Source organism: Cyprinus carpio, chromosome A20 (genome assembly GCF_018340385.1).
Source record: "Cyprinus carpio isolate SPL01 chromosome A20, ASM1834038v1, whole genome shotgun sequence".
NCBI lineage: Eukaryota > Metazoa > Chordata > Actinopteri > Cypriniformes > Cyprinidae > Cyprinus > Cyprinus carpio.
In genome coordinates this window covers 16,595,497-16,608,287 of record NC_056591.1, presented here as the reverse complement: position 1 = coordinate 16,608,287, position 12,791 = coordinate 16,595,497, and the positions used below count along the sequence as shown (strand labels likewise).

The 12,791-nt window shown below is 34.7% G+C and overlaps 1 protein-coding gene across 7 annotated transcripts; it reads right to left on the bottom strand.

Moving 5' to 3' along the window:
• Positions 1 to 30: 30 nt before the first annotated feature.
• LOC109113500 (centrosomal protein 43-like) lies at positions 31 to 10,957 on the bottom strand. Of its 7 annotated transcripts, XM_042777839.1 has the most exons (21): positions 10,802 to 10,957; positions 10,147 to 10,200; positions 9,948 to 10,002; positions 9,335 to 9,423; positions 9,031 to 9,156; positions 8,902 to 8,937; positions 8,181 to 8,237; positions 7,849 to 7,919; positions 7,334 to 7,395; positions 7,114 to 7,175; positions 6,945 to 7,025; positions 5,505 to 5,567; positions 4,297 to 4,505; positions 3,516 to 3,557; positions 3,247 to 3,321; positions 2,126 to 2,191; positions 1,900 to 2,012; positions 1,230 to 1,304; positions 1,083 to 1,116; positions 913 to 1,000; positions 31 to 184 (listed from the first exon to the last, which is right to left on the bottom strand). In XM_042777839.1, the coding sequence occupies exons 1-21, from the start codon at positions 10,883 to 10,885 to the stop codon at positions 110 to 112; spliced, it is 1,617 nt and encodes a 538-aa protein (XP_042633773.1). In that variant the 5' UTR covers positions 10,886 to 10,957; the 3' UTR covers positions 31 to 109. The 7 variants fall into 7 exon arrangements, with proteins under 7 accessions (XP_042633773.1, XP_042633775.1, XP_042633774.1 ...); XM_042777841.1 differs by lacking the exon at positions 3,247 to 3,321 and having other exon boundaries at positions 10,802 to 10,956; XM_042777840.1 differs by lacking the exon at positions 5,505 to 5,567 and having other exon boundaries at positions 10,802 to 10,956.
• Positions 10,958 to 12,791: the final 1,834 nt, after the last annotated feature.

Here is a 12,791-nt window from a genome sequence, read left to right as displayed (position 1 = left end):
ATGGTAATAAAAAACAGGAAGAGTCAACAGTCAGACTGTAATGAATTATTTATTGTGAACTAAATCCATAAATACATAAAGTATAAAACAAGGAACTGGCATTTAGATGTCAAGCAACATCTTCCATGTAGTCAGCACCCAAACTTATCTGCGAGACGCTCACATCCTGAGTGGTTTCATCAAGCTAGATGAAAAGAAAGTGAGAGAAACCAAATAAAATAATGAGAATTAGAGTCAATTAGATCTAAAATTACAGTCAAGGTAAAACAAAAGGCTATTATTTTTGTTATACTATCCCCTGGTTTCACAGTCAAGACTTAAGCCTAGTCCCAGACTAAAATGTAAGTCTGAGCGGTTTCAACTCAAAGAAACTTGCACCGATTGATCTTAGAATATGTCAGTGCCCTTGTTTTGTCTCAAGATGCACACCAGTGAAAAAAAAAAAATTCTAAGGCATGTTTACAAAAATTACTTAAATGTCCTAATTGAACTATGGCCTAATCCTGGTTTAGCCTAAGCCCTGTCCGTGGAACCAGGCTGTTGAGTACTTATGTTACTTCCTCTCACTGCCTCATCGGGCCCCTTTAAGTACCTATATTTGCAATTAACAAAAACATGTCACTCTCACTTCTTGCCTTTACACAATGCATTCTTATCCATGAGGCCACTCTGTTGACATTTGTCCCTCTTCACATAGAATTGTGAAAAGTGGGGCCATAATTAACTGACATTAAGAATAACCACATCAATGTTGCATTCATACTGGATTATAAATGTCAATCATTTCTTTACAAGCATAATAAGGGAACAGTTCATCTGAAAACGATCAAGACCTAGTCATTTAAACTCCTTTTGAAACAAGCGATGTCAGCACAACTAATGGCACGTTTTTGAAGATGGAGAAAACAATACCTTATCGCTTAAGTCAGGTCCCTCTATCGACACCTCCTCAATCTCCTCATCGATGCTCACTTCACTCTTAGAGTTTTCAGAACGATGACTGAAGAGAAATTATAGAGATGACAAAACTTCATCAATATTCAGAACGAGTAAAAATAACATCTGATGGGAATGTTCTTTACCTGTTGAAGTCATCATCATAGTCAAGATCTTCATCTGCAAAGTATTTATTTTTTTTTGAACAGGAGAAATGTGAAATGTGATAGTGAGTAGAATTTTTTGATTTGATGGTTAAAAAAATATTGAACAAATTATTGAAGAGTTCCTACCCAGCAAAGGGGATGCAGTTTTCTCATTTGGAGCGGGAAACTCTTTTACACCCTTATCTTTAGATCTAGACGTACCTAAGAAAATATGGAGAAAAGATATTAAATCAGTGTCAAATGCATATCAGTTAGGGAAATCTTTAGGCACCTCATGAGTTGATTCAAATATCAATCCAGAAAGTCACAATCCCACTCTGATGATTCATGATGTTTATCAAAATTTTTTAGAAACCTTTGGTGGGTTAAATTATTTGTATGATTACACATAAACGGCATACTAAAATATGTCAACTCTGCCCACAGACAAAAAAATAGCACGTATAACAGCATCAGAAGCAGCTCTCATTCTGTGTAATGGAAACTGTTCTGAATGGCCTGATTCATGTGCAAATACTTTTATTCCCTTTAAATATTTGGTTCATATCTGAATGCAGTTTTTTTTTTTCATGTTGTTCATGTTAGATGTTTTGTAAAATAAATGCATTGTAAAATAAATCTCATTCAGCCTTTTTTCTTCTCTGAAGCCACAGTTTTGTATGCTTAGTGGATATACATATGTCGCTTCAATTAACCCGACATTTACAGTTTTTTGGGGAAAGTTCATGTAAATTTTAGGATCCATCCAGAATCATCTGAGAAGGAATCTTGATTGATTTCACAAATGGTTTGCTACCATTTTTGTCAGATGAATGATCTTTCTGGCTGCTCTCAGGAGATCCTCCTGCACTCTTTAGCTGCATGTCTGCCGTGAATGCTTTTCCTAAACTGCTGCCCAAGCCTTCTCTCCTGGAAAACAGACCAGATGAGACTCTTCGTGAAGTGAGCTGACAGCCATATAATGAGAAGAGAAAGAAGAGAGAAGTGCTGGCAGGAGACAGACATGAAATGGCCCAGCTCACCTAGGTTCAGAGTCAGAGAGCATGTCCTCTCCATCTCCCTCTTTATCACTGCCGATAGCAGACAGGCTGAGGCCAGACAGAACAAGAGTATGTTCATCCACACATACATATACACATAACACCAAAAAGAAGGCACTGAGAGAGAAAGAAACAAAGAAAACATGCAGAGCAAATGCAGAGAAGGAAAGAAAGGAGAAGGGAAAAGGTTAAAAAAAAAATGTGATTGTAGTCACTGCACTACTCCTGTTCTTTTGGTATCAGCTGCTGGATTTTCCTTTTGACAGTATCAGGTAATGGTGATAAGGTTTAAACGTTATGGTATAATAATGGCCACCTTCACACAGGCAGTATTTGACAACTATATTTATTAAAAGTCATAAATCAAATTGTGTTCATATAGGGTCATCGCTAGATCTTGGCTGGGTAATTTATAGACAAGCATAAGCGATATAAGCTGCCATATGATGTCAATGATATGTTTATGATAATGATTCTTATTTTTTATTACATTATCTCACAACTCTACCACTAATAGCTAAAAAAATGAGAGAAAAATAATGAAACCAATTAAAATAAGGATAATAAAGAAATAATCATAATGTTAAATAAATCCTTATTTCATAATTACATTTCACATATACATACTGTATACATATAAGCACTGGATGTCATTTAAATATAGCGATACCCCTGGTTCATTTGACATTTTTCAGTAGTGGATCAAATATTGTCTGTACGAATGAAGCCAAGCTCTAGTTGTAATCAACACTTGTAATGAAAGTGACACAAGTAAATATGAAAAATTGCTATGTTCATAACATAATTTTTTTTTTTATCACATTTATCAAGATATTATTTAATCAGTTTTATTTAAATGTGGTTGTGATAATTTAAGGGGCCAATTAAGATGTTGAAATCGATTATTACTCTTGTTTATAACCAAAGTGTGTGTGTGTGAATACAATGGTAGTAAACTCTGTAAAACTGGACTGACCATAGTATTCTGCTACTGTATGAACATGAACAGCCTCAACTGGAGTTAACAGCCTGATTTTGCACCCATGGGTTAAGATGGATGCAGTGGGCTTGAATGGCAGTGTGATCACTCCATGCACACTCACTCATTGAGGCTAGTGCCCCTCCTCATTTGGGATAAGGATCGCCCTGACAGGCTTCCTTCCCTCTGCCAGTGCTGACTTCTCACAGGGTGGGGGGGGGGACACATACAGAGCACAGACACAGTTACAGAAAGAGGGAAAGAGAGTGGCAGGTACAAAAAGCAAAAGAGGGGCATGTTGCAACATACAACAAAGCTCCAAAATCTACCTGTTATCTGTCATAGTCAAAATCATAAAAATGCGAATACACAAAGAAAATAGGAAGTACTTACTGTTTCTGCCCTGAATAAGGCTTATCTGCCAAAGATAACTCACTGTTTTCACATGCAGCATTAAGAGACAACAGTAAAAAGGAGAAGATACAGGTCAGCACTTCTCTGTATTTTAACTAAGAGCAGAATTGTGACTTAAGGGTTGGTCATATTTAAACAGTAAAAAATGAACTACAGTTATGTGCTTCAAAAACATGAAAAACCCAGATCTATGTTTCTGAAATGACACTCAAAGGTGCCAGCGGTTAAGATCATTTCGTTTTTATTTGCTCTTTTAGTCTCAATAGAACATGTGGGCACTGAAAAAGTCATTGTTCAAAGCGCTGAATAGAAACCTGCTCCCACTATGAGTGTCAAACTAGGACTTTGATGAATGACATTTGACACTGACATTTCTATTTTCATTTTTTATATATAGCATTAACAAATTGCTTTTCATTATTCTTTTGCTAAATGGTTTTCTTTTTGGCATTTAAATAATAAAATAATAAAATTCACACGTGGGAATATTTGTATACATTTTTTGTAGTATTTTATTGTTACATTTAACTAAAATTGTTAAGATAAATTAAATAAACACTATTTCTCAATTTTAAGTAGTGATTTATATATTTACACTACTGTTTTCAATTAGACTGTTATTGTACTCCTTTTTAATTTTTTTTCTATTAATTTATTGCCTCATTTTATTTTTAAGTGGCATGCCTTAATATATCAACAGTGTGACCGGTCCACAAGAGAAGCCATAATTGACGATTTCTCCAAGTGAAGGTATCCTTACCAGCCATAGGTCTTCTGAGGTTTAGGAAGAGGATCATCAAAGAACGAGTCTCCTTCATCCTCATCCTCCAGTCCAAACTCCAGTGCTCTCCTCAGTGTGGTGGGAAGGTTTTTCCCATCACCTAACCCCTCCTCTGACACTTCAGACACTTGAACAGACCCTCTGTTCTTCTGAGACCCCAGTGTTTCACCAGGTCTTCTGTCTCCAGCCTATGGGAAAGTCGCAATATTATCAACATGCTCTAATAACATCATGAGGCCACAAGCGTCAGATTTCACCTAATGCAATAAACATGAACAATAAGCATCATCGGCTATGTTCATGTAAAGTTACTACCTGTACGATTCAGTTTGGAACCAACAGCTGCCCATTTTTGTGTTATGTGTACAAAAGTGAGGTTCCATAATGAGCAAGAAGATAAAAATCAAAGAAAAATGCTTTCCCTTTGACCAAGTGCTTTTTTAAACATGACATTCTCAAGTAAAATTCTGGGAATTCCTAAGAGTAGACGATTAAAAGATTCAAAGTAAAGAACAACTCATACAAGAAAAGTAGGTTGTTAAAAAGCCCATTTTGAAACTGGCCCACGTTAAGAAAAATGCTGCGTCATTCAACCAACTCACAAATCGATCTATTACTTTGTATAGGTCAATTTTCAAAAGAAAGGTTTTTACTTGAGATGAAATGTTACAGAATTAGTGTACATATCCAAAGGCAAGAGGTTAGTTGACATGCTGAATCTGGTTAATAAAAAGGTGTTAGTAAGTGTTAATTCATTTATTTTCTCTATAGTATTGGGTGATTAGTGAAAGCCTTGTCAGTATCTTTGCTCTCAATCTTTTTGCAAAGACTGATCTAATTTGTATTGTGTATTAGCTTAAATCTGCTCTGCAATAGCCAGTTTACTATATCAAGTGCTAAGATGGTTCCAATTCAACCATGGGCTATGTTTAACACCATTACACATAGAAGCGCTTTTTGCATCCTGAATACAAAGCAGTAATTTTGTCTTGAGACGTGAACTTACACTTGCACATGTGATAACAGTAACAGGAAGGAGCACAAATCATAATTTTGTCACGTCTACCTAACAACAGCCAAATGTGTAGACACCACCCATTTATGAATCATTTGTGAGACCTAAAGGAAGCCACATGGTTGAGCTGATCAAAAGCTCCTGTATCAGAGCCGACGCACGTGTGCTTTACCTTTGGGTCAGCCTTTGCTTCCTGCGCTGAACTGTGCTTAACAAATCCTTTATACCTGGGTATCTGAGCACCAGAATACAGCCATCAGCTTCCCTTTTACAACCATGACATGCTACCCTCACTGAATCGTACATGATATGGATGAAGAGAACAAAATAAAAACATATGCAAAACAAAAAAGGAGGAACTGTTGTAGGAATAAAAACACACACAAAAAACAACAACAACTACTGCATGCAACAAAAATGCATGCAAATTTGAATCTGACACATGAAGTAACTTTCATAAAGGTTTGGACAAAAATCTAAATATCTATAACTTTAAATTGATTGTATGTTTGACTTACCCAATGGTATAGTATGTAGAAAACATAAATGATGAATAAATGTCATTTAATGTAATTTGGAGAGACACAGGAATATAGAATTAATTTAAGAATTAATAGATTGATTTGTTAATTTAGGGCCACAAAAAAAAAAAATTCTTAAAGAAAATGTATATAAGAATCTTCATCTAAAATAATCATTTGGTTGCATAAAAATTCTCATAAATTGATTAATGACTAGGTAATTAAATGTTTGAAATTCCCAAATGGTATGGTATGTGGAATAATATGGAATAAGTGAATAACTGTCAAATAATTCATTTAGAAGAAATCACACACACACACACACATACATATATATAAAAATAAATAAATATTATAAATAATATTTATATATTTATATATAAATAAATAAATAAATAAATAATATATATATATATATATATATATATATATATATATATATATATATATATATATATATATATATATATATATATATATATATATAAACAATATATGAATCTATCTATCTATTTATCTATACACACACTTTTTTTTTTAAAGGCATAGGTATGTGCATAATATATGGTGTGTGACACTACATTCTTGCCTACACTCTGGTAAAATCCCTTTCCCATTTGTGAAAAAACTTCAATGACTGCATGAATTTACTATTGTGCATCACCCACCATCTAAGATATAACCCATGATAAAAGATATGCCGATAAATCAAACACAGCTACACAATACTACACCACGCATCTTCTATTCATAAAACCAAAGATGTTCTGGGGTTCAACATAAGGAGCTGGATGAAATGAAAGTAGAACGGATGGAAATTGTGCATGCAATAAAACTAAACTTTTTAAAAACGTGTTGCAGATTTTGCACATGAACAAGCTAACAAAAGCCAGCTGTGGCTTTGTGGTTTGTTATTTTTTACATAGACTGGTAGGTGAAAGACAAAATATTACACACGACAAAATGTAACTCATTCGATACACAAAGAATATCATAGATTATAAACTTGACAGAAGGTGAGAGGAAAATGTGTGAGAAAAAGATAAGCAGAGATAGAGAAACAAACAAAGAAACACAGGAAGTTAGTTTACCTTGCTGGCGGAAGACGAAAAGATTCTATCTTCAGTAGTTTTACTTGAGGAGTACAGTGCATCGCTACTCTCACTGGTAACCTATAAATGATATTACAGGCCTCATTACAGAAATCATAAAAAAAAAAAAAGTGCTAAAATAAATCAGAATGTGTTCAAGGTCACTCACCACACTTCGACACTGTATGAAAAAGCATTTGTACATTCCCAGGAAGTCCTGAAAGTCTACAGCTACGTAAAGTTAAGAAAGAAAGAAAGAAAGAAGTGGAAGACAAAACTCCATTAGCAACTATTGCAGTTTATTTGTCAATGAATGACAAGTTTTCCAGACACATGAAATTTGCATCCCTTAAAATAATGGAAAACTAAACAATATCACAAATACTTACTATTGCTTGTTTCCTTGCCTTTGGTTCTAAATTCCTCAGTGACGTAACTGTCCAGCATGTTTCTTTTTATTTGCAGATACAAAAAAAATAAAAAATAAAAATATTAGTCAACTAATATAGAATATTACATTTACATTTAGTCATTTAGCATACGCTTTTATCCAAAGTGACTTACAAATATTAGTCATATTAGTCATTGAATATATGTAGCCATTCATAGAAACTACAACCAAAATGTCTAAAACCACAGTGCATTAAGTACGATCAATTGATCTGTAATAATGATATTTTCTTAAGAAACATTTATTCTGAAATACACTCTTTTCCCAAGTCACAAGAAAGGCCATGACCACAATGCCAATAACCTCAACCAGACATGATTACAGAAGAGCAAACCAACAATGTGGGAAGATGTAAACGCTTTCAGTCATCACAAAAATGAGGGTTTCAGTACCAGTAAATTCAGACATTTCCTAGAGTTCGTGTCATTCAGAGTCCACAATGCTGAAACAAACCTGCTGAAGTGAGGAAAAAGATTGGCAAAAATGCCAATAACTGCATCTCTGCTGATCTCGCCACTCCTGTTCTGTGAAATCAAATCAAAAGATATAAATTACTCACAAACGTTTTTATAAATAAATATATTATATTAATTTAGCTATTAATTACCAAATTATTATTATACAATAATTATAATGACTAATTATGACCAAAGTAGTATTACAATTAATAAAAAAATATAAATATTAATTTTAAAAACAGTAGTATTTCAAAATTAACAATTATATATTATATGGTATATTGTATGAATTATTAATGAATAATAAAAATATTAATAAAAAGTTACCTTGTCATGACTGTCAAATTTCTTGCGGGCATCAGCAATTTGGCGGGGCAACAATTCCTAAAAACCATTCACAAACGTTACTACAATAATTGCAGATTACACTAAGCAGAAAATTAATATAGAACTCCTAGAACAGTTGAAATTCTTTGATTATTTTAATATTTAAAATTAATATAAAATAGTATTTATTTTATACAAATGTGTAATTTTCATCACATGCTTGGGACAGTCACGTTGTGCACTTACAAACAAGACAGGATGTCACAGTGAACAATTATGAAACTATAGCATTTGAAGTTTTGTCTGACATGACAGTAGTCATGCAGCGCTATGGGCTGGATTAAACAAATGCACGTAAGCTGCCCACAAAACAGGACAAAATCTCTAGAAGTAGGACAAGCTTGTTTTGCACAAGTATCTTAACAGGAAATCCTTTTTTGCAGCAGCAATTAAAGATGTTCATATACATCATCCTTCCCTTGTGTGACCTGAATAATTTGCCTGGGGTTTGTGATGTGTGGGTAAACTGGTGATACGAATCAAACCGAGATGTGCTCTCCAACCACAAGTGAAATAAGTGGGTTAGAACTATTACTAGTCTGTGACTGGATCTGTTCCTGAGAGTGCATCAACCCTACCTGTGCTTACTGTATGTGTGGGTGTCAAAACAGGTTACAGAGAGATCTAGACAGATGACATGGACTCAGTGGTGGTAAAGTACCTTGGGACAAGTTCTCTCGGTCAACCGTTGATCTCCCTAAGAAATGGAAGACAGGAGAGAGAGAAAGTCATGCTATCTGAAAGACATGAATTCATCCGATTGGCTGAAACACAGAGCATCAAAGATCACCTCTGTCTTGTCCTTATGCCGGCCCCTCTTCACCAACTCTAGAAGGAGAGGGGTGTTTTTATTCACCTCCGATTCCGATATGCCAAGCTCTTTAGACAGAGTTTCTCGACTGTCGATCCCATTGAGCTGAATAACACATAGTAGGATACGTTAGTTCAGATGTAAGAGATATGAGGTCACAGAGGACATAGCATAGCATATTCAAATCAATCAACCAATCAAAAAATATTTACATGAATTTCTGAATGACAGCTTCAAACTGTGTATCACTTACAGCGTTGTATATTATATAACACTGACATACCGTACTAATTTCAGGTTGAAACACTGCTAGGGTGAAGTCTAAATTGAAGACTTGCAGGAAGTCAATGATAAGACCTGCTACCGAGCGACCTACAAGAAGAGAAAGACACGGTGAAACGGCATAATTTTCCAAAGCAAACATTTAGAAATGTAAGCAAAACATCAGATCAAAAATAAATACATTTCACAGAAAATTATGTAGTGTATGATGATGAGCAAATTTTTTTTAGCTTTAGTCTATGATTCCATCCAGTCTTATTATATTTTTATATATTATTATATATTTAACATGTTTGATATTTTGAGCTGATTTTAGAACACATCTTGTCATTTCTTGTGCATCTCCTAGCAAAGAGATGCATGTGGCCGCATGAGTTTGTTGTGTTCAGAACATCCTGAAAGTCTGAGTGTGTGATCCTCTGTCATTAAGTGTATGATTATGATATATGTTTTTTTTTTCTGTAACCATTTACAAAGTTGGCAAGCGTATTATGCCTAGTGTTTTAAAAATCGTGTTGTGTATTACAACCTGTTACAACCCAAATCATCATCACATCAAAACCAGACACATACAACTAATAAGAACAGACCTTTTTTATGGAATTCATACTTACCATCCTTTGTGTTAAGGGACTTTTTCAGGTTTTCATTGACAAGAGGGGATTTATTCTATTCAAAAGAGTTGACATCTATATGACACACTGAATTTTTTTCACAAGCAAAATAACGTTCATGCAAAAACATACAATTAACATAACAACAAAAGATACAATTTATGATGAAAAAAAAAGCATTCAAACTATTTATAATTACCTCAACTTTGTCCTGCTCTTCCAAGGCAAGAAAAACAGCTGCACGTAGCTCTGCCTGTAAAAACAGAGAGACCTATCATCACTTCATATGTCCTTTATTTAGACATATTTATAACAGTACGACACCAAACAGACTCACTGAGGATCAAAACAGCTCAAAACTCAAATATATTACTGAAGCTGCAGTTAGTAAAGAAAAACTTGGACAGATACGGTATAACTGCAGTTATAAAAGGTACAGCTCATTAAAGGCATTATATTACAGGTTAAACCAGATTACGTGTTGCCTGATCATTTTAGATGACTTCCTCGATACCTGTGAGTCCAACACTTTACCAAAATAAAGCAAAACAAGTCTTTGGAGCCTTGCCGGTTAATTAGAAAACATGTTTTGTTTAATATTAATACAGCCAAGATAAACAACGACACTGTAGGTCTCATCTTTAGTAACTGAGGGTTATATAAGAGCGCAGTGTCATCACTCAATGTTGTCACACCAGTGGCTGTTGTCCATTTGTTGCCCATAACAACTTTAGCATCACTATGCTATGCTAACAAACACTGCGCTAAAAAAACAAATATGTCCCGTATGAGATCAGAATTATTCCAGCCTCATAAAGACTCAAAACGTGTTTCGAAATAGAAAGGACAAATACCTTAATTTTATTCAAAACACCGCTGTTTTCCAAGTTTTGGATCAGTAGATCTCTGAGTTCCGTGTCCTCCTCTGTCGCAGACATCTTCAGTTTGTGTCATGTGACTATAGGTTGGAAACCTGCGCAACCTGGCGGCTATCCACGGCATTGCATATTATGGACCTATGCTTATGCTACTACTGTATGTTGTAGATTTGTAGATTTTTCTGCTCTAATTAGGCAGTAATTCCCTCTTGCCATTAGGACGGATGGGATCCTAACGGACATTAGACCTGGAGCTCGCCTTAGCTCATGAATATTAAAAAGGTCATTGTCAAGACGGAATACAATTTAAGATATTTTGGATGAAAACAGGGAGGCTTGAGACTGTCCCATAGACTGCCAAGTAAATAACAGTGTCAAGGTCCAGGAAAGTATGCAAAGCATCGTCAGAATAGTCCATCTGCCATCAGTGATTCAACCGTAACGTTATGAAGCGACGAGAATACTTTTTGTACACAAAGAAAACACAAATAACGACTTTATTCAACAATTCCTCACCTCTGTGTCTCTCCAAATCAGCGTAGCACCATTTTGGCAATTCTGAGCAGTATGCAGATGGCATACGCTCTTCTGTGTCAGCCACGCCACAGTGACACATTTTTTACCTGTATTTACGCTGTGGTTTGAAAACAAACAACGCATCGCTGCAACACAGCTGACACAGAAGAGCATATGCCATCTGCGTACTGTTCAGAATTGCCAAAATGGTGCTACGCTGATTTGGAGAGACACAGAGGAGAGGAATTGTTGAATAAAGTCGTTATTTTTGTTTTCTTCGTGTACAAAAAGTATTCTCGTCGCTTCATAACGTTACGGTTGAATCACTGATGGCAGATGGACTATTCTGACGATGCTTTGCATACTTTCCTGGACCTTGACACTGTTATTTATTTGGCAGTCTATGGGACAGTCTCAAGTCTCCCTGTTTTCATCCAAAATATCTTGAATTGTGTTCCGAAGACGAACAAAGCTTTTACGGGTTGGAACGATATGGGGGTAGGTGAATAATGACAAAATTTTCATTTTGGGATGGAGTATCCCTTTAAATTCATGAGTCAACACTTCAACGTTCTAATAATTTACTTCCAAGTAGAAATAAGTGTAGCTAGTTTTAATTGCTCGTGTCAAGGGTTTTACTTCCATTTTTTCCATGACAAAAAAGCCAGCAATTCTGACTTAAAAAGATTTCTGAAAAAGCACATTTCAAAAGCATAAAATACAAAATATGTCTTTGTATTTTACAATGACCAAAAATACTTTTTTTTTCTGATTCATAGTAGACTTAGTAACTTACATATGCTGGGTTATTCGTGTTATGTAGTATGTCCTACCTTCTACTCTCTTAAAATGGATATGCCATTGTTGTAATGTATTTATAAATAAATGTTTATAAATATGATAAACATTTATAAATAGAAAATATTTATATAATATTTTTATTTCTATAAAGTGTATGCCAGACTATCGATGACTGTTAATTATAGCTAGAAAATATACACAATTGTAAGACAATTAACAAGATATCTAACTGGTTTAGTATCATCATGATGGCAAAAGCCCTGTTTTGTCATTAAGGGCTATTCAAAAGTATTTGAGTATTTGAGTATTCTGACAAAATAAACACATTTCCAAGCAACTTAAAAATCTTTAGTATTTTCTTAGATGTTTTGTCAGTGTAACATATCATTTCTGCAGGGCTATTTTGTACTGGACTGTAATGACAAATTTTTCCATCTCTGCTGCCTTTGACACATGATAGTCACATGACATGAACACCCTTGACCAAAGATGATAGCCTCCAGGTCACGTACTGAACATGCAACTGCCACCGAGATGAATGCATATTAATTTTTTTTACTCCAGGTATCATAGGCCTCCTTGATGCAAACCTATATAACATCATTCAAAAATGTCATTACGAACATATATGTTGAATAAAAGGGACATG

Excerpts from the sequence above, each read along its gene's own strand:
- LOC109113500 (XM_042777839.1), bottom strand. The coding sequence starts at position 10,885 with ATGTCTGCGACAGAGGAGGACACGGAACTCAGAGATCTACTGATCCAA. Across the intron at positions 7,026-7,113 it reads TCATACAGTGTCGAAGTGTG|GTTACCAGTGAGAGTAGCGA; the intron begins GTGAGTGACCTT and ends TATCATTTATAG. Across the intron at positions 4,506-5,504 it reads AAGCAAAGGCTGACCCAAAG|GCTGGAGACAGAAGACCTGG; the intron begins GTAAAGCACACG and ends ACTTTCCCATAG.